This window comes from Rattus norvegicus, chromosome 19, assembly GCF_021556685.1.
Source record: "Rattus norvegicus strain SHRSP/BbbUtx chromosome 19, alternate assembly SHRSP_T2T, whole genome shotgun sequence".
Classification (NCBI taxonomy): Eukaryota; Metazoa; Chordata; class Mammalia; order Rodentia; family Muridae; genus Rattus; species Rattus norvegicus.
The window spans coordinates 60,414,894-60,439,123 of NC_141552.1; the positions used below are offsets into that span (position 1 = coordinate 60,414,894).

Consider the following 24,230-nt stretch of genomic DNA (forward strand, 5'->3'; position numbering starts at 1 on the left):
CAGGAGGTTAGGGGCCACTGTGACCGACAATAACAGCTACTAATAACCCATTACCTGGCTTAGGCTCACAGATAGCAAGAACTCAAAAGAGGCTTGCATGGACCTAACCCCACCTCTAAAACGGCTGGCGGGTGGTTCTTGATCACCACTGCCCATGTTCATATCAGGGGTTTGGGGCTAGGGTTTGCTCTTATTGGTCAATGGTTTCTACAAGCCTGTTGAAGTTTGACACTTGAATAAAATGCCCGACTAATAGTATCACCCTTGGGGCACAGGGAAAACTTTCGCCTATCTCCAGCACAGACAGATTGGGAGTTTTTTTAGAAGACATGTAGCCCACAGAGAAACCTTGTCTCCATAAATAAAACAGGAAGATAGAATACATAGCTTAGGTTGGCTTGTAACCCATGGTGCTCCAGCCTCAGCCTTCCTAAGTGCTGGGCTCACAAACTGGTGCTATTGGTGTTTTGCTTAGTGAGGGAGGCAGGCTGAGACCTGCTGCCTCCTTTTCCAAGCCCTTGATGGATGTTCTTAGTGTGCATTCAAGAGCCAGTGTGCTCAAACAGTTGCATCTCAGGGATTCTAAGAACTTTCTATGTCACTCACTATATACTTGAACATAGGTCAAACACACTTGTATTCATTACTGGGGCATTTGCTACACATAGGAGGCAGAGAGAGCGGCTGCGGCTCCTATGTGAGCATAGTACACTTGTGTGCATGTTCACGTGTGAATGCACGCGTGTGCATGCCTCAGCACTTGGGTAGGGGTCAAAGCACGATCTTGGGTGTTTTTGTTTCTCACCTTGTTTAACGCAAGGTCTCTGTGTACCTCAAGCTAGCTGGCCCATGGTCTTATGGGGAATTTTTTCTTTTCTCTGCTCCCATTTTGCAGCAGGAGCGCCGGGATTATAGTCACACGCCACTGACCTAGTGTTTGTGAATTCTGGGGATTTGAACTTGTGTCTTCATACTCTGCACAGCAAACAATTTTACCATCTTCAGAGCCCGGCTGCAGGTGTTAGAGGTTTGACTTGGGGAAGACTAGAGATGAAGCAGAGCCCCTCCCCAGCAGTGCCAGAAAGGGGCTTTTAAAAAACTGTCTCCAAGCTGTCACGCTGGCCCATTTGATGTGAGTCTCTCCTAGATAGGCATGGGAACTCAAGGCCAGGGTTGACCAGGTTTAGTCTGATACTCTGGAGTGGCCTGTGGTGTGGGGGGAACCTAAGGCAGCTGGATCACTCAGGGGGAGAGTTGTCACCTGAGGTCCCAGGAGTGGCTCTCCTCAGGATACTGAGGGTTTGTGTCTCCCAGAACAGCCCCCGCAAAAGCAAAGTCCGGGAAGTGTCAAAGACCAGAGGAGAGGCCTTCAGTGAGGCTATTTCAGAAGAGGGGGGGGATCTTTTCTTAAAAATTTATTAAGATTTTTTTTTTTTAAAACATATACTACAAGTTGGCTTTGAACGCCCAGTCAAAGATGACCTTGAATTCAAGTCTGCTTGTCTCTACTTCCTTAGTGCTTGTGGGGTTAGGGAGTGATGTAGTTACGACTCAGGAACCAATCTAGGGTTTTGTGCATGCCAGACACTCTGACAACTGGAGATACACACCAGTCCTATTTATTTATATTTTTACTTATTTCGTTTTTAAAAACAGGGTCTTCTGTCTTGACTGGCCTGAAACTCACTGTGTAGCTCAAACTGGCCTCATGCTCACAGCAATCCTCCTGCTTCAGCCCCCTGAGTACTTACTGGGCTTTGTAGTGGTGAGCAACCATTAATAACTCTATGGGAGGAACAATTTCAATCTCAAGAAACTGTTTTACGGACCAATCTGGCCAACCTTGAGGAAGCAGCTTGGGTTGGAGAGGCGGTGTCTGGGGTGCAGCGGGCAGAACCCCAGCTTTCAGCCCAGCCTTGTACTAGGAAGGGGAAGTGACAGTCGGCATCCTCTTGGTCATGGACAGACTTTATTTCCCAAGCCCGGCCCAGGATGGCGTGGTGGCTAGGGGCGCAGGGCTAGGGTTCAGCTGTGCACCCTCGGGGGCGCGGCCCGCGTGACGTCCCCTCGAACACTACCCACATTCCGGGGCGCGGCGCGGGGACTGTCGGCGCTTGCCCAACCCCGGCCCCCTCCCCAGAGGCTGCCCCTCCCGTCGGGCCGCGCCCGCCTCCACCAAGTCCCCGCCCGGGGCCCGGCCCATCCCCGACTCCGCCCGCCCCGGGCAGGCCGAAGCCGCTGTTGCCGCCATTGACGTCAGAGGGCGGGCACATGACCCCGCGGGGACCAATCGCGCGCGCCAGCCTCCCGCAATCTCCCCGGCAGCCGGCGCGGCCCCCGCCCGCAGCACACACTCGCGGACGGACGCGGACACACGCACCGCACAGCGCGCCCGCGCGAGGCCGAGACACGCCCGCGCCCGCCGTCCCCGGCGCCGCCCCCGCCCCCCCGAGGACCCGATCCTCTCTGCGCCCCGCGATCGCCCGCCGCCCTCGCCGCAGTCGCTAACCCCGTTCGCGCCGGCATGCGCCCCAGCAGCTAGAAGGAAGCAGCCCAGGAAGCGCCCCGCGCGCACCCGCCCGCCCCCGCGCGCTCCCGTCCGTCCCCGCGGGGCGCCCCCAGCCCACGCCCCCCCACCTTCCCGGCGGTGGGGGGGTGCGGGCCCTCCGCGGGGGCCACGCCGGCCCGGCCCCACGCCAGCCGCGATCGCGCGCGCGGCCCCCGCCCCGGCGCGGCCATGGATGTGACGAGCAGCTCGGGCGGCGGCGACCCCCGGCAGATCGAGGAGACCAAGCCGCTGCTAGGGAGCGACGTGTCGGCCCCCGAGGGCACCAAGGTGATGGGCGCCGTGCCTTGCCGCCGGGCCCTGCTGCTTTGCAACGGGATGAGGTACAAGCTGCTGCAGGAGGGCGACATTCAAGTCTGTGTCATCCGGCACCCTCGGACCTTTCTCAGCAAGATCCTCACCTCCAAATTCCTGAGGCGTTGGGAGCCGCACCACCTAACGCTGGCCGACAACAGCTTGGCATCCGCCACGGTGAGTGGCCCTGCGTGGCCGTAGGGCTCCCCAAGCTGGGGTCCCCCGGGACCGAGGCGCCCTGCTGGTTGTCCCCGAGAGCGCGCCCCCCTAGTCCCGGCCTGCGCCCGGACCTGGGCTGGAACATCTAGACTTGATCCTCCAAGGCAGGCTATGGGAGTCCTCCTTCGTGTCCTGGACACTTAGCCCACCCGGGCTGAGTGCTTGGGGACTTTTGCCTAAGCGCCTGCGTTTCCGATGGCTGGGACCCTGGTGAACCCTAGACTGGGCCTTGAGGATAGTGGTGTGTTGTTCCTTTTCTGAACTCGTTGCCCATCTGGATCTGTGCTACAGGAGAAAACAAAACGCAACCCTCTCCTCCATAAAAAACCGTAAACTCCCCCCTGCCCCCCAGCGCCAACAATATCCAGAAAGCAACTCCTGCGCTTGCTTTAGCCTGCCTTTCTTTTTTTCTGCCGGGCCTGGAAAGGCAAAACCGGGTGCCTGCCCTTTCTAAAAATCTCCTTCGCAGGTTAGGAGGTTGGAGGGTGGGGGGAAGGGGGGTCTAGGTCCTGGACCCGCTCAGACCCTGGGATAGTCAAGTTCTCTGGGTAGAAGAAGCTGGGCTGCCCAGCCTGCCCTTGCGTTGTCTGTGGAGCGTGTGTAAGCATGTTTTGTGGCTGCGTCCTGTTTTGTTACAGTTCTTTTTTTTTTTTTTTTTTTTTTTTTTTTGCTGTGTGGCCAGGGCCAGGTCAGCTGGATGAGATGGAGAAAGGAGGGTCTTACTAGTTGCTTTCGGAAATCGAATCTGCAAATGGTGGCCTTCTTCCTCCTGGGGACAGACAGCTGTGGTGGGGTCGAGGAGGGGGAGTGGGGGCGGTGGGCAGGGCCTAAACAGGATGCTTTGTGTTTTCCAACAAGGGCAGTTTCAAATACAGGCTCTGGCTGGGCCTTAGCCTGGCGCTTGGGGACCTATCTTTGTTGGGGCCCCCCTTCTTGTCTAGAACGCGCCGTACCCCCCATGGTAGGCTCCGTGGTGTTTACTAAACATCATGGGAGAGGGCAGAATGCACCGCTGTGCTCACACCTGTGCCAAGAAAGCCCAGCCAGGAAACAGGGTGTTGCTTACATGCATGCCACAAATGTGTAGCGTGTGTAGACACTGCTCGGCATCCGTGTTCCCTTGGTGGTGTGTCACGGACTGTGACACATGCTCCTAGGAATGGGGAGGGGGGAAAAAGTTAGCCTAGACACCCTACTCCTCGAGTCTACTTCCCCTACCCCTTTGTGCTACAGGAAGACGTTTATTCTGAATTTTGGCTCTGATGTACTCAAAGCACCTATTTTTTTTCTAGGCTGTGGGCATGTTGGTGCAGTAACTGCAGACTTTGTCCCCAGGAGGATTGAGGGTTGCCGGGAGGCGGCCGGGTCTTCTCCCAGACTGTTGTGTGTTCTTAAACCTGCCTTGAGTCATAGGCCTCGGCCTTGATCTCCATTTGATTGGCCAGTACCGAGGGTTTCAGGTCTCAGAGGTGCCCGGTAACCTTCCCTGGGCTTTGGAGACCCTGAGTTTGGCATTCGCATTAGTACCTGGCTGAGTTGGGGGGTGGGGGAGTGTCCTTTTAGGCTCTGTTCTTTTTCCTACCATCCCTCAAAATGTCAAGGGGTTGTCAGCAAAGCACAGTAGTTGTGAGGGACGGACAGTGACCCGCTATAGAAAGGAGAGGACATTCCTTGACCCTCTGGGGCACAATCACTGTGTGGCTAGCTGATCTTGGGCCTCTGGAGGTCCCCTAGTTTCCCTCAAGAGGTCTGTCTGTTGGGAGAGAGCAGAAAGGAATCAGCCCAGGGAGTCTCAAGCAGCTGGAACCCCTTGCCCATCCATGCCGGCTGAGGTGTGTGTGGGATACCTCGGAGGAACACCTGAGTCCCGTGTGTGGCCCCGGGTTATCTGAGGTGCAAGTCTGGTCTTGGTGGAGCCTTGTTGTGTATTAGAAAATAAGGGAAAAGGAACTGGAAACCAGGCCGGTGTAATCCTCCGGCCTTTCTCCTTCCTCACCTGGCATGAGGGAATTCCGTCAGTGTAACTCGTGCTTTGTGGGGGTGTCTGGCGGGGGAGGGGGGCTCCAGTGGAGGCCTCTAGTGGAGGTGTGGGGCTCCCCCAACCCCCAGGGCCTTTGTGGATGGAGGTGTGGCCACCAGGGCCTCTAGGGTCTGGAGCAGTGGCCTCCAGGCCAGAGGTGGGGTTGGGGTTTGCTGCTGGGATCTTGTCCCATGTCGAGATATTTGCTTTGTGTCCACTCCCTGGGAAGTGGAGGAGCCTCCTTGGGGTTCCCTTAGGCCTGGGCATTATGTAACCTGTCTGCATTTTATAGTGCGGCCCAACCACTGTATTGAGAAATATTTGCTCAAATGAAACAAAGGTGAATTTGAGTGCAGTTCATTCCCAGAAAACCATCTGTAGCCCCTGGCCCAGTCTTGAGTTGCCCATGTAGAAGTGTGTCTCACAGAGGGGTGAGGTGTACGTTGCCTATAAGAAGCTCATTTTAGAATTGCCCGGGGGTTATCCAGTTAATGGGGTGAACTTCAGGATCAGGACCCAGAGTGACTGGTCTGGATTTAAATCTGTCAACAAACAATCCACTCCTTTGCCCAAACCATCCACTGAGTCAGCTGTCTACACCTGAATCGTGAGGGACAGAGAGGCTTCCTGGACCCCAGCTGACCTGTGCTGGGGTGTAAGCCAAGTTTCTGGGGTCCTTCAGACCCTTCTGCAATGGCTTTCCAGCTGGTGACACACTGAGTGTGGAAGTCTCTTGGTTCCCTGGGGACGGGAGACCTAAAAGGGAGTCTGATGTCACCAGACCTGACACCCCTCCCCTGACCTGGCTGTAAACTTTGCCCTCCGTGGGGTCAGGTCAGAGCTTGCCTTGTGCTGTCTACTGCTTCGGTTACTGATTAAACCCTTGCAGAAGCAAGGCCAGGTTTGATGGACGTAAGAGACTTTGGATCCTTTGGAACCAAAATGCTTGTCAACAAAGAGGTCTCCAGCATCTCTAGGGGGTCACTCCTGAGGGACAGAGGCTAGACCTTTTTTGAGGAAGGGCCTGCCCGCCCCGGTGGTTTCTCACTCCTCACTTGTACTTGCCCATTCCTGGGCCTTCCTGGGCTCAGCGTGTCTGCCTACCTCCACATAGGTTGGAACCTACAACGAGCCCAGGTTTTTGTAGAAGTGTCCTCGTGGGAGAGGACAGGCATCCATCTTGCCGTTGGCTGCTCGGCTACATTTGATCACCTGCTAGATATGTTCGTCTTTTGTCTCCAGCCTTTGTTTCCACTGCACCGAAGAGGTACAAAAGGAGAATAAAAAAAAAAAAAAGCACCCCTACCTTTCATTCATCTTGCCCGTTGAAAACAAACCGGAACAAAACACAAACCAAACAAGCGGTTTCAGAATGGTGGGTCTGATCCCCAAAGCCCTTCCCCAAAGCCCTTTCTCCGTTCGCCGAGCCGGGATTCGGACACAAGGGATAGGAGGCGTCTTTATTCTCCAGTCTTGTTCCTCCAGGGCTGCCGGTCGGTCCGTTCTCTGCACTGCTGCTTGGCTCCTACATCTCTGGGAATCTGGTTGTTCCCGGCCATGGCTCTTTTCCCTCCAGGGAACTTGGGATTTTGTTTCAGCAAAACATGCTTCTGAGATCTACTATGTGGCCCCCTTTTCTAGCTAAGTGTCACCTCCAGGTGCTGGGTTTTTTTTTTCCTTGAGAATGAAAAACCCCTTCAGCCCCCAGGGATCCCATCTCTGTACACAGGAACGCTGGAGTGAGTATGAGCTAATGTTTTTCTATTTTGCCACGTAGGTCCCTCCTCTGTCCGCCCATCCTTTCCTCCTTTTATGATTCTGCCATTTAGTAAGCACTTTTTTTTTAAATGTCACGAGGTAGATAGCGGAGTACATCAAATTTGTTTCCTAGGTAGTTGTTGTGTGTTCAGAAATGGGGGGGGGGCAGGGACGGATAGGACGGAGCGAGCATACAGCGTTCTCTGTGGCCAGGCAGCGTGGCCTGCCTTCCACAGGCTGTAGGAAGCCAGTGCATTTTAAGAACCGCTCAAGCCACCGGTGCCCTTCCTGGTAGAAGGTGTTTTGCTGGGTGCTCTCCCGCAGGACTACAGGGGAGCCTTGTGCTTTTGGGACCCCTGGTGGCTTGTGTGTGGTCCGGTTTGCTCACTTGCTAGAGGGAAGGGACTTTCTGGGCATTTTGTGGGGAGCACAGGAGCTGAATTTTTCCAAAGGCAGAGTGCCCCAGGGTACCCACCACCGGCCACTTCTCCCTCACCTCTCTCCAAGGGGACCAGCCTGGCATTTCATTGGAATGGATATTTGAGATGGTCTAGTTACGCCCTTGATTAAAGGATTAAAGGAGCTCTTGCAGGGTAGCTAGCCTTGCAGTGCCCCCACAGTGGGGCAGAACAAACTTGGGTTTTATTGTAGTCACGTGAACCAGGGCTGGAGCCTGAGGTGGTAACTTCCTGACTGTGTAACTTTGTCCCCTGTGCAGGGTGACAGTTCACCTCATTGTTATGGTGGTCATTCAGATGTCGACACTGGTTCTGGTAGTAGGACAGCCAGCACACAGTCAGGGACAGGTTTCATGAGAGCCTCCTGAATGAGCTCTGTGGAAATGGAAGAATTATGGGCAGTCAAGATGGCTCAGCACTTGGTTGCTGCCAAGCCCTACTACCCGACTATGGTTCTTGGGACCACACGGTGGAAGGAGAGACTCCTGCAAGTTTTCTTGACCTCCACACACATAAACTTGTCTCCTACTCCCTCGCACCAAAAAACATTTTTATTTATTTTTTTGCTTGCTGTTTAAAGAGGGGACAGTCACCTGAGGTACACGGAGTACTTGGGAAAGTTAGGGGTCATTGCTGAACTCCTGTGTTGAGGCCGTAAGATTTTTTCCAAAGAATTTCTCCAGGGGTACTTTAAAAAGGATCATCTCTATGAGAGAGAGAGAGGGAGAGAGAGAGAGAATGAGAGAGAGAGAGAGAGAGAGAGAGTGTGAGTGTCTGTGTGTGTGTGTGTGTGTGTGTGTGTGTCTGTGTGTGTAGTTGAATCAGCGAGTACATTACCAAATGCATCCGAGATGCAGGAAAAGGCTGCAGCTTTACCTCATGCTTCTAGAGTCCTCAGTGGTCATCTTTCAAGGCCAACTCTGTGTTTTCTTGGGTTTCCTTGCAGGGCACTCTCTCGACATGAGCACACAATTCTGCCTGGTTCCTAGACTCTGTGTTTGGAGTTCACTTTAGATCCACGTATGTGTGACTGCCCTCTTCTCTTCGCCCTGCTATGTAATTTCCCCATCTTGAAGTGTATTGTACTAATGTCATGGGCAGATCAGTGTCGCCCCCCTCCCCACGCCTCCCCCTCTCCCACTCCCCGTCCCCTTCCCCGGTCGTTGGGCATTTAGCTTCCTCTCAGTTGTTGGCAATGCCCATTTTTATCAGCGCAGTTTGTAACTGTTTTAACAGTTTAAATGTTTGCCTGCTTTCTTGGGGGCGGGGCGGGGCATGCTTCAGTCTGGCAGAATGTCACCAGGAAGTGAGTTCCCACAGGGGTCTGTCTGCCAGCCCTGCCACCAGGAGCTGAGGGAAGGAAGATACTCTTGACAGCTACCTGCATCTTCACTCTGAGGATCAGAGTCTGGGCTGCTTAAACCGAGAGCCCCATTTTCTTCTGCCTTCCTGTTTTCCTCAGGATGAAAGTCAGTCAGGTGGCTAAGCCCTATGAGAGAGAAAGCGGGAGTGAGAATTTCTCTTCCTTTCTCCTCTCTCTGGTGAACACGTAGCTGGTGTATCACCAGGTGGTCTAGGAAGGGGCACACCTTTAAAAAGGACTCTCTCTCTCTCTCTCTCTCTCTCTGCTTTGTGTGTGTGTGTGTGTGTGTGTGTGTGTGTGTGTGTGTAGCCCCAGACTGAGGCGGGTGTTGAAGCAAAGGCTTCTGGGATTGAAGTTGTTCCTGTCTTAAGGATCCACCTCCTCACCTCTGCCATGTGTAAGCTATGCTGTGCATGGTAAGAGAGCTAGGAGATCAGACTCTCTGTGTGAACACAGACTTGACATCAGACAGGTGATCCGGAATCCTGCCTCTGCAGCTTCCCAGATGACTGCCTGCCTTATCTGTAGCGGGAGGATTGTGAGGACTTCCTTTCAGCCTTGATGTCTGGGGTTAAGGGAGGCAATTCAGCAGATAAATGCCACCGTTCTGGATTCTTGGGAGACGGCAAACAGTAAGGCCAGTAAGCTGGTGGCTTAAGGGAGTCTGTATGTCAGAGAAGGTGTGGCATGGCTCTCTGGGGGAAGGGCTCTTCAGGCAGAGGGACTGGACAGATGCAAAAGTCCCCTGAGGCCAGAGGGAATTTATAAATTACCCGGCTGGTATTTAATAACCACGCAGTGTTCACTTTTCCCTCTTCTCCTGGGGCCTGTTGTTTGTTTGTTTTTTCAAAACAGGGTTTCTCTGTGCGTACCAGACTGGCCTCGAACTCGTAGAGATCTGCCTGCCTCTGCCTCCTCAGTGCTGGGATTAAAGGCGTGCTGTGCACCATACCTAATTATTGTTTAGTTATTAAATCTTGTAATCTTAACACTTAAGGGAGTGAGACAGGAGGATTCACATCAATTTTGGGGTTAGCCTGGGTTACATAATGAGACCCTGTCTCCTCATCCCTCACCCTAATTTTTTTTCTTTTTTCAGCAAGCATCTAGAGTATTCTTGGGTATAGCCTGTTGCTTGTTCCAGGAAGTTTCAGTCTAGTTTTCCTCTCTCCTTTCCTCTTTCCCCACCTCCCCTCCTCTCTGTTTCCTCTTTGAGAGCTCGGCTCCTTCCCAGTAAAGACTGGAGAATAGCTTTGCGGCTTGGTAGTATTTTTGTTGAAAGGGTCTTAAATTACCCAGCCTGGCAGAATGTTTTTTCCTTTTTCAATTTAAGATTTATTTAATGTATACGAGTACACCGTCACTGTCTTCAGACACACCAGAAGAGGGCATCAGATCTCATTACAGATGGTTGTGAGCCACCATGTGGTTGCTGGGAATTGAACTCAGGACCTCTGGAAGAGCAGTCAGTGCTCTTAACCCCTGAGCCATCTCTCCAGCCCTCTGGCAGAGTGTTTTCTAAAGCCAACTCTGTTAGTGAATAACCAGCTTTCAAGAACCCCAGGTTCTAGTCTCCTCTGATTTAACGCTGGCTTCACAGGTGGGGAGGGGCTGATGGGAAGGAGGTGGTCCAAAGACCCTTGCAATGGTTCAGAACTGGGGGTGCCCCACACAGTTGCCTCCCGTCTTGGCCTTGGTCCCTGTTTTCCTGGTTGTTATCAGCAGGGAGAATGAGGTTGTGGAACTTGGCCGGTGAGTTGCCTCCTTCAGTCTGCTGGTGGGCGGGCCTGTAGGAATCAGGTTGGGAAGCAGGTGCTCGCTGGGGCTGGGCTCGCCGGGTCCAGCTCAGGAGAGGTCACCCGTGGGGAACAAGCACCTGGACTTCTGTTGGTTTTCTTGGAAGTCCTGAGACTGTCCTGGACTCTTGAGAGATCAAGAGTAGTTGAAGATAGCAGGTCTGGATTCTCTGTTTCTCACGTTAGCTCCCTGGCTGGGCTAAGTGAATAAACTTATTTGATCCAGGCCCACCTGGAGGATGTGTCAGCCAGGGCTGACCAGCCGTGTAACAAATACCCCCCACTCCTGCCCAGAGGCCTGCTGACTTCAGTGTTTTGTTTTGTTTTCTATTCTCTTTGTTCATCACGATTCCAGAGGAATCTTTGTTGGGCACTGTCCCATTTATCGCTTGGGTACCTGGCCTCCTTTGTCCTTTGCTCCAGCTTGGGCCTCCTCTAGGTCCTCTGTGGGGATGGTGGGGCAAGAGGAAAGGACCACACCTGAGCCCAGGTGAGGCTGGGAAATGGGAGTTAGAGGTGTGTCTTGGAGCTGCTGTGATGGAGTACACCTGTGGTCTCAGCACTTGGGGAGTCTGAGGCAGGAGGATCACCAGTTGGAGGCCAGCCTAGGCTACACAAGGGAGTTCTAGGTTAGCCTGAGCTACAGAGAGATCTAACTCAGATAAACAAATAAACCAAAATAGATGACAACTCAGGAAGAGGGGAGCCCCGGAGGAGTTGTGGCTCACCCACCTTGGCGTGCAGCAGTGGCCTTGAGGTCGTCCCAAAGGCACTGACAGCACAGCCACTTGGAATGGAAGGGTACTGGTCTCTCAGGAGGCCACCGGCAGGCTCGAAATTTGCTCTTCTTTGGTACTGAACAGTGGAGGGGAAGAAGCCTGCTCAGGGACGGGGCACAGTTGTCACTTCCCTCATGAGTGCAGGCACGGTGCTCCCTGGTTTTCAGAGTGACCCTGTGGAGGTGGTGATCACCAGAGATGGGAAGTCAGAGATGGCAAGAGGCAAGATAGGTGTGATTTCGTTAACGGATTGCCAGGTACCGAGAGTGTTGTATTTGGCGTGAGTACTTGAGACACACACTTGCGGGTGGGTGCTCCGGGGACGGTGCTTGCAGGGAGGAGGTATCCCAGGGACGGTGCTGGCGGTGAGTACCCCAGAGAAGGCCATCGTAGTCTCCTCTCCAGAGGGCTGCATGTGCCATGAACTATAGTGATCAGAGCGCATGGTCTCAGGTTTGTGTGTCCTCTAGCTATTTGGGGGATAGCGTTTCTGCCCTGCAATTAGGTGGCTTTAGGGAAACCCTTCGTTTAGTTAATCAAATATTTCCCGCTTTTAAAAAAAATTATTTTTTCTTGAGACGGGGCTTCTCTGTGTAGCCCTGGCTGCCCTGGAACTCACTCCTTAGACCAGGCTGGCCTCAGAGATTGGTTTTCCTCTGCCACCCGGGTGCTGGGATTAAATGCGTGCACCACTATTGCCTGTCTCTAAAATTTATTAATAATGATTATTGTGTCTGCCTGTGCGCGTGTGCGTGCATGTGTGTGTGTGTGTGTGTGTGTGTGTGCGCGCGCTCGTGTGAGCGCATAGGCTGTGGCACGTGTGTGGTGAGAAGACAACCTCTTTTACAGGTTGGTTTGCTCCTTTATCTTGTTTCTGAGGCAGGATCTGCACACTTGGGGTGGCTGGCCTGCAGGTTTCCAGGTGGTTCTCCCCGGATCACAGATGCACACTGCCGGCCGCATCCAGCTTTCTTCATGTAGGTTCTGGGGACCAAAGTCAGGCTATCAGGCTTATGAGCCAAGCGATTTTCCTCAACGAGCCACTTTGCCAGCCCTTAGGAAGGCCTTCATGGTAGGATTAGAAGTGGTAGAGAAAGGATGCTGGGTTTTGGGTGTGAGAGGACAGAAAGGAGGACAGGTGAGCCAAGGGCAAAGGTTGGAGGGGCAGGGGTTCATTTTAGGGGGCTGCGTGGTTCTGGATACCACTGTCCCACCATAAGTACAAGTGTGAGAGACAGACGGACAGACGCAGTGCGGTGTGAGCAAAGTCCACCAGGGTGGGTAGTCCCTGTGTGTGTTAGAGCAGGGGAGCCCTGATGCCCACTTTATGGGGCATGTAGGGTTTCACCAAAGAGAGATTGAGGACTCCAGGCATGTCTGAGTCACCAGGGTCAGGAAGTTAGTCACCACAGTGACAGGGCAGAGGCCACTCAACATGGCCAGCCCTTAATGACTCTCACAGCTCTGTCAGTTACAGTCACTCTCTCCATTTTACAGCTGGGGAAACTGAGGCAGCACTTCCCAGCCGACTTCCTTCCTACGGATGGGTGAATGGATGAATTGGTGGGTGGGTGGGTGTGTGGATGAAAGAATGCATGAGTGAAGCTGCTTACTCCCTAGCTGAGAGTCCTCTCCTGTTGAAAGAGGGTGGCCACACATGAGGAATGTGTTTGCTGTGTTTGCACCTCTAGCTCTCCACAGCCCTGCTGGCCTTGGGCCTCTATGGTCCTAGGATATCTGGGCCCTAGGGAGTAGCTGGGCAGTTCTGGAGATCACAGCCTTCTGTCTAAAGTGGGCTTAAAGAGTCCCCCTCACAGTGTGAGGCACCATATATAGCTCCCAAGCACCCATTCCTGTCCACTTTTAAGGCCTGGAAGAAGGGGAGGCCTAGGTCAGCCATGTTGGGTCGTGTCGGAAGCAGTTTGCAGGTGACTAAGGGTGTCTCTGCTTTGGGTGTGCAGTGGAGGAAGTTACAGGGGGTGGCTGGAGGTGGGGGGCAGGGCTGCCTGTTAGAAAGGGGAACAAGGACTTGTTTTGCTCCGTCTTGGTTCATCAGAATTCACCCATCTGCCGCTGAGGCTCTCTTCAGCGTTGGGCAAATGGTAACTGGCTGCTGGTTGGGGATCCGGTAAGCCAGGCAGATCCCAGAACGTACGAGCACACTCAAGATATCAGTGACCGAGGTATCAATACTTCTTCTAGCTACGCTGTGTCTCTTGGTCCCGTTTGGGCGTTTAATTTTGCATCAGTCCCAAAGGCAATAGGAGGAACTCGAGTGAGTGCCTCAGATACTGTGCTCGCAGAGTGAGTACCTCAGGTAATGTGCTCGCAGAGTGAGTACCTCAGGCACTGTGCTCACAGTGAGCACTCCAAGTACTGTGCTCCCAGGGTGTCTGTCTCTTGAGAGATTAAGGTTATAATCAGGCCACATGGCTTCAAAATCAGTGCTTCCATGACTCCACAGGAGCCAAAGTAGTTTTGTGGTTCGGGGTAGGGGCGGGGGTTCACAGCCTAGGGAGCTGTATTAAAAGGTCGCAGCATCAGGATGGTGGAGAACCGCTGCTCTGTAGGTTAAGCACGGAATGTAAGGTGGGCTCCTGGTCTTCGTGCTGCCAAGAGGATTATGTGGTAGGACAGGTGGACACCTGGATGATGTGGCTTGGGTGGAGAGGGACACCTGGGACCTCAGAGACTGCATCTGCCACCCAGACATCTCTCTGCAAACCTGTCTCAGTACAGTCATGGAGGAGGCTTGCATCTTTTGTCTCTCGCTGCTCTTGGGATAGCTACTCCGCCTCTTAGAGCCTCAGTTTGCCACCTGAATTGGTCAGCGGCCCCGTAATATGGAGCCAAGAGCCCCAGATGGAATCCAGGCTGGCCAGGGTGTTAGCAGGCAACTCCTACCTTGGCTGACGACTCAGGACTTTTTAGAGATGGAGAGTTGAAGAAGAGAGTTACATCATTGCCGCCAAAAAGGTGACCAAGGGCAGGGTGATGTGCGGCGACAAGATGGCAGACAAAGGGAAAAAGAAGAAAGAAAGCATCTTGGATGTGCCCAAGTACATTGATAAGATCATCCGAGTGAAGTTCCAGGGTGGCCGGGAAGCCAGTGGCATCTCGAAAGGGTTTGACTCACTGCTCAACTTGGTGCTGGATGGAACCATTGAGTACAGGTGAGACCCTGATGACCAGCACAAGCTGACGGAGGACGCTCGGCAGCTCGGGCTCATAGTGTGTCCTGGCACCTCGGTGGTGCTCATCTGCCCTCAGGATGCCATGGAGGCCCTCCCTTTGTGCAGCAGCAGGACACTTAGCAGCCGTGGAGGGCGGCCTGGCCTCAGTAGCCTTCCTTCTATAGGGTGAACTTCTTTTTGATGTTTTGGTCTTTGTTTGTTTGTTTGTTTGTTTTGTTTTTTAATAAAATTGCCCACGTGAGCATCCCTGTCCTTTACCCCCCACCCCCCCAAAAAAGGTGACCAAGAAGAATTTGCATTAGAGGGGCTAGAGGGATGGTTCAGTGGTTAGGAACACTTCCTGTTCCTCCGGAGGACCTGGGTTTGATTCTGGGTATATACACAGTGGTTCACAACTATCTGTAACTCCCGGGGATCTGACACTCTCTGCTGGGCTCCACAGGCACCAGACACATACATGTGGTGCACAGACATGTAGGTGAAACACCCATTCCCATAACATTAAAAAAAAATAGCATTAGAAAGTTTACCGTAAGGAAAATATCTTGATCTGCTTCTTGCCTTTTGAATCAGATTGGTGTGCGTGCATATGTGTGAATACGTGTGCATGTGTGTGTTTTGTGTGTCAGTTATGTGTATACCAATGGGAGTGGGTGCGTGTGTGTAGTGTGGTGGTGGTGATGGTGGCAGAGGAGTGAGGAGGAGAGGGAGTAGCCAGGGCGGGTGGCCTAGCTTCTCTCCTTCTCCAAAATCATCATAAGTTAGAATGGGATGGTGTAGGCTGCTCTTCCTAGCTACTCTAGAGGCTGGGGCAGGAGAGTGAAAAGTTCAAGGCTACCCCGTCAACTTAGTGAGACCCTGTTCTATTAACAACCCAAAACAAAAGGCCAGGGCTAGAACTCAGTTGGTGAAACATTTGCCACCCATGCGTGGGGCCCTGGGTTTCTCCTTAGTACCATGTAAACACCAGGAGTCATGATCTACAGCCACAGTCCCGGAGCTTGGGAGGCAGAGGCCTGAGGCTCAGAAGGTAAGGTCATTTATTCTCTACTACACAGCAAGCAGGAGGTCAGTCCCGGCCATAGGAGACTTTGCTTCAGCCAAACGAGTAGCAGTTAGGGAGGGAGTGGTCGAGAACTTGCCTAGCATGTCGGAGGCCCTCTATCCTTCGTACAGCTGTTGGCTCTAAGCTCTAACCCCTGCCGAGGTGGCAGAGAGTCCTACATCTTTGAAGGATAAACTGAACATGGAGGAAAGACAGCAAAAGGGAGATTCTGGAGTTGTGGGAAGGTCCCGTCAGCAGGCTCCATTACAGAATGAGGGGGTCTTAGTCCAGGGGGGGCAAGCTGGGGCTCTTCTGGTGTAGTCCTGGGCTACTTCGTGGCCAGGAGAACTACCACCCACCCCTGCTTGCTTATGGCTACTTGCTCTGCCCAGGCAGAGCAGCCTTGCATGAAGATAACGCTGGACCTCGGTCCTCTGGATATGATGTGACCCTTCCCATCTTACCAGGGAAGCGTGGTTACCTGGAGGAGACTCCTATAAGATCTGCTTATTAGCATTCCCCTTCGGAGGGAGTTGGGGGTTGCCGCCATCCTTCACGTGAGAGTCTAGCCATCGCTCCTCCGCTCCCTGACTGCACAGGGTCTCTGAGGTGGTAGCCTGTGGGACATTGACTGTAAGTCTTCATCTACACAGTCTTGCGGAAGTCATCCATGCCGGGGTGGGACTTTTTGGTGATGCAGCTGTTTCTCTCGGGGGGTTGGGGGGCAGTTGCCTGTAGCGCCTCAAAGGAAGGACAGCTGGCCCGTGGGTCATCGAGCTAGACTTGGAAGGGTTTGTGACTTTGGTCTGTCCATTGGTGGCCTCACCTGAGGTGAATTGACATCTATGCATCTGTTCCTAACAGCCGGGCTTTCTTCTGGGTATGTGGTCCGGGTGCCCAGAGAAGTGTTAGACACAATGTACGCTCGAGCTAGGGTGGAGGAAGGGTTCTAGTGCTGACGTTATCTTCCTGCCTTTGTATCATTGGCTCTTTTTTTTTTTTTTTTCTTTTCTTTTTTTTCGGAGCTGGGGACCGAACCCAGGGCCTTGCGCTTGCTAGGCAAGCGCTCTACCTCTGAGCTAAATCCCCAACCCCTTATCATTGGCTCTTCTCACTCTAAAGGAACCTGCTCTGATTTCCCTCACCCCCAGCAGTGGTGGAGGGTGGATCACCTCCCAGGGTTGGGAGAGTAAGGGCCAGTGGTCAGTGCTTCTTAAGGGTGTACCACGGTCACTCCAGCCTGTGCCGTGGATGATCCCTTCTGCCGTACTGCCAGCCTACCATGTTCTGTGGGTTGGTGAACTTGAAGGCAGTTTTGGGGTCCTTTCCTCTGTGGATGCCAGGGTCAGTCCAGGCCTTTGAACCCATGTAGTTATTTGTCAGGGGTTCATGTTGTGAAGGGATAGAAAAACTCCAGTTTTCTTAGAGGGTCCCACCCTGTCTGGCGGCTTTGGGGCCAAAAGACTCCGGTAGAGTATGCACGTGAGACCGTGCTGGGACCCCAGGCTCCTAGGATCTGGTCTGAGCCCCTGTTCCAGGTTCCTATCTCTACCCACCAAGTCTCCAGCTGGAGCAGCATGGAGTCTGAGGGTTAAGATGTCTCCACCTTAGCTTTCAGCGGCAGTGCTTGGTAAATAAGATTTTGATCTCAGAAAATACGATTTAAAAAAAAAAAACAGAATTGAAAGTTGTTTTTATTTTCTAAATGGTATTGCTTGTGACACCTGTGTTGGATCAGAGCAGTGGCCTCAGTCGGGGAGCATATGAACAGGAGAAAGCTGCTCAAGGCCCCATCATGCACCTGGGTCTCTTTGGCGCGCTGACTGGCCCCATGGAGAAGGCACTCTGCTCTTTGGATGACCCACCTGGAGCTGCTGTGTCCAGACCACCTGCCTCTATCCAACAGGGGCCCTTGGGAAGCTATTTCCACCGCCAACCGTGTGTGTGTGTGTGTGTGTGTGTGTGTGTGTGTGTGTGTGTGTGTGTACACACCTCTGCCTTACTTGGTGTTGGTGTCACTGCCAGGTACAGGAGACTGCTTTGTGAACCCGTCAACCCCACAATCCAAATTCAGTAGGCTTGGTGGATTCATAGAACTCTTGAGTCCAGCACACCAGTCATATCCGGTGGCCTCTTCCTTCAGGGAGGGAAGATTTTCTTCTTCCTGTTGGATGAGGGCTGAGGGCTGAGTCCCTTCTGAGCCTTGCCGAGGAGCCTCCTCACAGGTGAGACCCTGACCTCATCTGTCCCTGACACTACATCCTCTGTTCTCCCTGTCTGCCCTCCCAGGAGCTGCTCCCTCTGAGGCCTTCCATAGCTCCTAGGTTCTGGGACCACTCTCGGTTTCCCCACTGGGTCTCTCATGTCCCAGGAAACTCTGTCCTTGGCAAACAGCCATGGCTCATCTACCTAGGCAGAAGGACATCTCTGCCCCCACCCCTCCCTTCCACCCACACATTCAGGTCTCTTGTCCTTTGGTTTAAACATCTTTAAATGACACCATTTGGTGTCCACACTCTGTTTCCTCCCAGGACCCTGGGGACACCAGGAGCTCACAGAACATGTTGTTTCAGCTCCCTTCTGGTTAGAGTGCACGGCCACTGAACCAGTACGCAGTGTGTCCTGGGCTCACTCGAACATTACCTCTCTGAAGAAAAATGGTAGTGTTGGTGGCAGTGACAGGAACAGTAGCCCTCATTTGTTGGGACCGTCCGATGTCCTCTTGCATCGAGATGACTGTTATTGTCCTGGCAGGACTTTCTGGGCTGTGGGAAGCAGAGGTTCAGGTTGGGCAAGATGTCTGGCCAGGGTAGATCCAAAGATCTTTCCCGAAAGGTTTGTGCACTTACCGATGGGATGTCAGATAGCCAGAGCCACCTCAGGCCATCTGTGCATTTGCCGTGTCTGGGTGTCTTTCTGGGTATGAGGACAGTAGATGTGTGCAGGCATCCTGTGTTGGAAAGTGTTCATCTGTTTTCTGTCCCCTCCCCCCACTCCTCATTGGTAGGATCAGAGTCAAAGCTGGTCCGTATTGGAAAAGAACTCTGGAGTGGTACACGCATCACGCATACTGCCGCTTCTTGTCCCTTGGCCTTTGCTAATCAATTCTGATGCATTCAGTCTTCCCACGGAGCTCAGAGCTAGGCACTACTAATCAGTATAGGTAAAGCGTCCCGCCTCTTACTATGTGGACTAAAAACCCATTACTCAGAGTAGGCAAATGACCCACGGGGCGGCACAGACTTCTCCCCTGCCAGGAGGCCGGTTGCTAAGATGGGCCCTGGAGTTTTGGTGTTGGGCTGGTGAGATAGCGTCAGTTGGCAGTGTGATTGGTGTGCAAGGATGAGGACCTGGGTTGGAGCCCCAGCACCCACATGCAAAAGCCTGAGCCTGGCATCTGTAATCCCAGCACCAGGAGGAAACAGGGAGATCCTTGAGGCTCTCTTGGCCAGCTGGTCTACCAGATTGCTTCAATGAGAGACCTTACCTCAAAAAAAAAAAAAAAAAAAAAAAAAAAGAGTGAGAAGGGCTTGTGGAATGCACCTGGTATTGACCTCTGACCTCTACCGGCACGCAGACGCAGACGCACCTGCATGCGTGCACACCCACACACGTACGCATACTTGAATATCTGTATACATGCAAATGGTTTTCAGTCCGATGTCTAAGGGAGGGTGGTGTGGCATTCAGGACTGCACTGCACAGATCCCGGTTTAAATCCTACTTGTATCACTTCCTGGTTCTAACTAGGGTCAAATGACATGACTTCCCTGAGCTTCTGCCCAACTGGGAATGACCAACCCCCCATCCCTCCATGCCAGGCTGTGGGGGATACATGATACCTGGCAAGTATTTCATGCTAGGTACCACATATGTCCTCAGACAAAAGGAGGGGAGGAAGATGAGGCTGTATATATACACACACACATATACTACACACACACACCACATATACACACATACCACACACACACACACACACACACACACACCACACAGACACAAGCACAAGCACACATATACCACACACACACACACACACAGATACACACTTACCATACATATACACACACAACACACACATCACACACACACACACCACACATACTACACACACACACACCACATATACACACATACCACACACACACACACACACCACACAGACACAAGCACAAGCACACATATACCACACACACACACAGATACACACTTACCATACATATACACACACAACACACACATCACACCACACATACTACACACACACCCCACATATACACACATACCCCCCCCCACACACATACAGACACACACCACACAGACACAAGCATAAGCACACATATACCACACACACACAGATACACACTTACCATACATATACACACACACCACACACACACCACACATACTACACACACACACCACATATACACACATACCACACACACACACACACCACACAGACACAAGCACACACATACATCACACACACACACACACACACAGATACACTTACCATACATACACACATACCACACATATCATACATAAACACACACATACCACATACATGCATACCACACACACACACATCACATATGTACACACCACACACACCATATACACACACATACATACATACCACATGCACACCCCACCCCACACCCATAACCACACACACCATACATATCCACATCCACACACATCATACACTCACACACCACACACACCACACACACACACACACACACACACACACACACACACACACACACTCACTCACACTCTCTCTCTCTTACCTTCCTGGAGACCAGCACGCTGGCTTATTGTCATTTAGCTTTTGTCCTTAGGTTTTGTCCTGCTCACGTGGCGTGGCGTGTCCCTTTGTTCTGTTCCATGTCCTTCTTCATCCGGGGCCCAGGAGCAGCAAGTCTGTCAGTTGTAGCAAAAGGCAGAGGCATAGCCTGTCGGACAGAAGCGGGTTCTGGGGCGTCTTAAGCCTAGACACCTGAATTCTTATACTGGTAAGATGACAAAGTGTGTCCCTTCCTGACAGCGCTGCCTCATATGACAGAATGTAAGCGGGGGTGAACACGTGAAAGACAGGACACCTCAGAGTCCTGCCCATTCAGAGTGAAAGCTCAAGGCTCCGCTTTGGAGTTCTGTGGCCAGGGAAGCCACACTTTATCTGTGTAGCTTTCTGAGCTTGCGGTGCCCTGTTTAGTCTTCTGGGCTGTGGTGAAATATTTCGAGTCTGGAGTTTCAAGGTTGGTGCTCCTTGCCCCTCAAGTGTTTTTTTTTTTTTTTTTCTTCTCTCTCCCAAGGCATCTTAGCAGTGTCCGATAAGCAGAGAGCATCAAGGAAGCTTCTGTTACACAGGGCCTTATCTTCAGTCAGAGAGGTGAGGCTCCTGGCTAAGTCAGTACCCACCCTGTAACCTTCCCAACGAGTGGGGAGACCTTGGGCTGCTTCACATCCATAACCTGAAAGCAAAGTGACAGAATGTCCATGAACCCCATTGGTCAAGATTATATTCCACTGAGCACTGAGAACTCACATTCTAGCCGGGTGGTGGTGGCAGCACAGGCCTTTAATCCCAGTGCTTGGGAGGCAGAGGCAGGCTGATCTCTGAGGCTAACCTGATCTACAGGGAGAGTTCCAAGACAGCCAGGGCTATGCAGCCCTGTCTCATAAAACCAACAACAACAAAAAGCCCAACCAAAAATCAAACCAAACCAAAAACACCACCACCACCACCACCACCACCACCACCACCACCACCACCACCACCACCACCACCACCACCACCAACCAATCATGTCCAGAAAACTCAGTAGGCTGCAGTGGGCTTGTGTTTGAACACCTTGGCTTTGATTCTGGGGTGGGTCCCGTGTGCTGGGAGAGGCTGGCTGTCCTATTGAATCTGTCCCAGCCTGGCAGAGTCAGTGGAAGCCAGTGAGCTCCCTGCATGTTTGACTGTAATGCATTCCTTCCTGTGGAGTCTCCAAACACATCAAAGTAGCAAGGAGGACTAGGTGGCAGCCCTTTGCCACCAAAACACGTGAAGAGGTGAAGAGCCCCTATCAGCTGTCTCTCTCGCCTGAATCAGGTGGGCACTGATCTTTAACTACAACAGGGAGTGACTTTAAAAGACCCAATGACCGAAGTTCCAGGGGGCTTGTTGCAGGTACAGGCCTGCAACTTGCTAGGATGATCAATCCATTGATCTATCTATCCATCCATCCATCCATCATCTACCCTATCTATCTGTCTGTCTATCTATCTATCTATCTATCTATCTATCTATCTATCTATCTATCTATCTATCTATCTATCTATCATCTTTTTTTCCAAGCTAGTGGTTCTCTGTGTAGCCCTAGCTGTCCCAGAACTCTATAGATCAGGCTGGCCCACAACTCAGAGATCTGCCTGCCTCTGCCTCGAGAGTGCTGTAAATAAAGGCACTCTCAGCAGGATGAGCTTTTTAAAAATATATACTCTTGAGTATATGTGTGTTCCTTTGTTTCTGTGAGCATGTGTATGCCACAGGGTGTGTATGAAGATCAGAGGTAAAGAGGAGAACCTTTGGGAGGGTAGTCTATTTGTCTTCCGCCAGGCCGGACCCAGGAACTGAGACCAGGTCATTAGGCTCGGCGTGATCTTGCTTCTGTCTCCCTCTGCTTGGTGGCCTTGCAAGGGGTTTGGGGGTGGGGGTCTGGGTGCAGAAAGGAGGCTGTAGTGCCAGCACCCTTCGTTAGAGTGGGTGGGGTGCATGCACAAGCTGTCTGAGCTAGCCTGGAGTGTTTTAGAAGCTGGTTTCTGACCTCTTGACCTGGAGGCATGCTCCAGGGGCCTCCAGAGGCAGCTTGGACCTGATTTGGTTTCCAGCTAGAGATCCTTGAAGAGATTAAGGCAAGTACCACCCCCACACAAACCTCTATCAAAACACAGGTACCTGACCAGGAAGGAGGGGAGGGTTTCACGCCCATGCACCCACTCACCCACTCTGCTTCCGTTTTAGCGGTCAACTCAACGTTTATTTTTGAGGCAGGGTCTCAGTCTGTAGCCCCGGCTGGCCTGGGAAACTTGTACTCATAGGAGAGCTGCCTGCCTCTGTCTTTGATGTGCTGAGATTAAAGGTACGTGTGCACTTTTATTTGCTTTTCACTGGTGACACACACACACCAGAAAGCTGATCATAGCCATAAGTGTTCAGGGGAGGGCGTCAGCCAGTCAGGGTCGGGGGTGTGGTCTGTTGTGCTGTTTCTGTGGCTTGTCTCCACTCTCCACATCCCACACACACTTTTTATCCTCCTCAGCACCACACATAACTAAACGCTCCCCAGCCTCTCTGCTGCTTACCTTGAGAACGCCATTGGCTTGTAGGGACCTGGGTCAGACCAGGAGACTAACAGAATCCATCCTGTCCTGTGCATGCCACATAGCATGACGTTTCCAAGCTCCCTCTTTATCACGTAGCATGGATCGGGTGTCCTTTCGAACCACATTAAATTCGGTATTGTGTGTATGTGGGTATGTTCGAGCTTGTGTGTGTGGGGGTCAGTTCTCTTGGATCCTTGGGGTCGGTACCCACACCCTTGGTGAGAGCTTTTCTGCAAGTTGCTACCCTGGTTTTTCTTTTAATTTTTGATTAAAGGACTTCTCTCATTTATGAGCACTGCTCTTGGGAAGCCTGGGCTGACTTGTCTTTGTGGTGTATGTTGCCTGTGTTTGCTTTCTGGGTCACTGGGAAGCCTGGTAAGAGCCCATTCATGTAAACCTCCCTTGGCCTCGTGTTCCCTGCTCTCTGCAGGGTGCATGGGACTGTCAGCGGGCCTTGACATAGAGTGAATGGCTTTACTCTTATGTCACCCGGCTCCTCACCGGTGACATGGTGTTCGTATAGTTAGTAGGTTTGGGAGGGCAGCGTCTTTCCCCAGGATCTGTTGGCTGAACTCAAGCTGTGCAGCCACACTGTCCCTGGGTTAGTCTGTCTCCTCCCTGGGAACCAGAACAAAAGGGCCCCTCTTGAAAGAGGCCGTTGTTCTTCCTTTGGGGAAAAGCTCAGCTGGGGTTCGTGGTGGCTTGGCCAGGCCTTTTCCTCTTTTTCGTCCTCATTTTGGGCCAGATCTTCTGGAGAGAGGGTTGCAATGAACAGAATATGCCAGGAGTTAGACAGAAGGGCGAAGCCACCATTTGACACGCGCTGGCCCTGTCACGACAGGGCCTGGGGTCTTCTTAGGCTCTGAGAGGTTTTGTTCTATTTTATTTTATTTCTAAAGGCAGTCTTACGTGGTAGCCAGGCTGGCCTTGGACTCATTGTATAGCTAAGGAGAACTTCTTAGTTGGGAAGGTAGATCCTCCTGCCTCTACCTTCCCAAGTGCTGGATCTACCAGAGCGTGTCACCACGCCAAATTTCCAATTTCCAATTTCATTTTGGGGATGGAGTACAGGGCCTCATACTTGCCGGGCAAAGCCTTTACCAGTTGAACTACAGCCTTTGAGAGGTCTCTGTGTGCCAGAAGGGGCTGGGGAGTGTGGTGACAACATGGGCTTGATGGTCACTGTACTGGCTGGTTTTGTGTGTCAACTTGATACAAGCTGGAGTTATCACAGAAAAGGAGCTACGGTTGTGGAAATGCCTCCATGAGACCCAGCTGTAAGGCATTTTCTCAATTAGTGATCAAGGTGGGAGAACCCAGCCCATTGTGAGTGGTGCTATCCCTGGGCTGGT

The 24,230-nt window shown here is 52.4% G+C and overlaps 1 protein-coding gene and 1 pseudogene across 2 annotated transcripts in view; both read left to right on the forward strand.

Annotated features, from left to right (window-relative positions):
• Window positions 1-2,737: 2,737 nt before the first annotated feature.
• Cmip (c-Maf-inducing protein) overlaps window positions 2,738-24,230 on the forward strand; it is a 205,758-nt gene continuing 184,265 nt past the window's right edge. The window contains 1 exon segment of the mRNA NM_001163273.1: window positions 2,738-3,037. Within this exon segment, the coding sequence (NP_001156745.1) occupies window positions 2,738-3,037 (300 nt within the window).
• Window positions 14,254-14,688, forward strand: Lsm7l1 (LSM7 homolog, U6 small nuclear RNA and mRNA degradation associated like 1; annotated as a pseudogene). The gene has a single exon (XR_015644187.1). The product of XR_015644187.1 is annotated as an LSM7 homolog, U6 small nuclear RNA and mRNA degradation associated like 1 (transcript).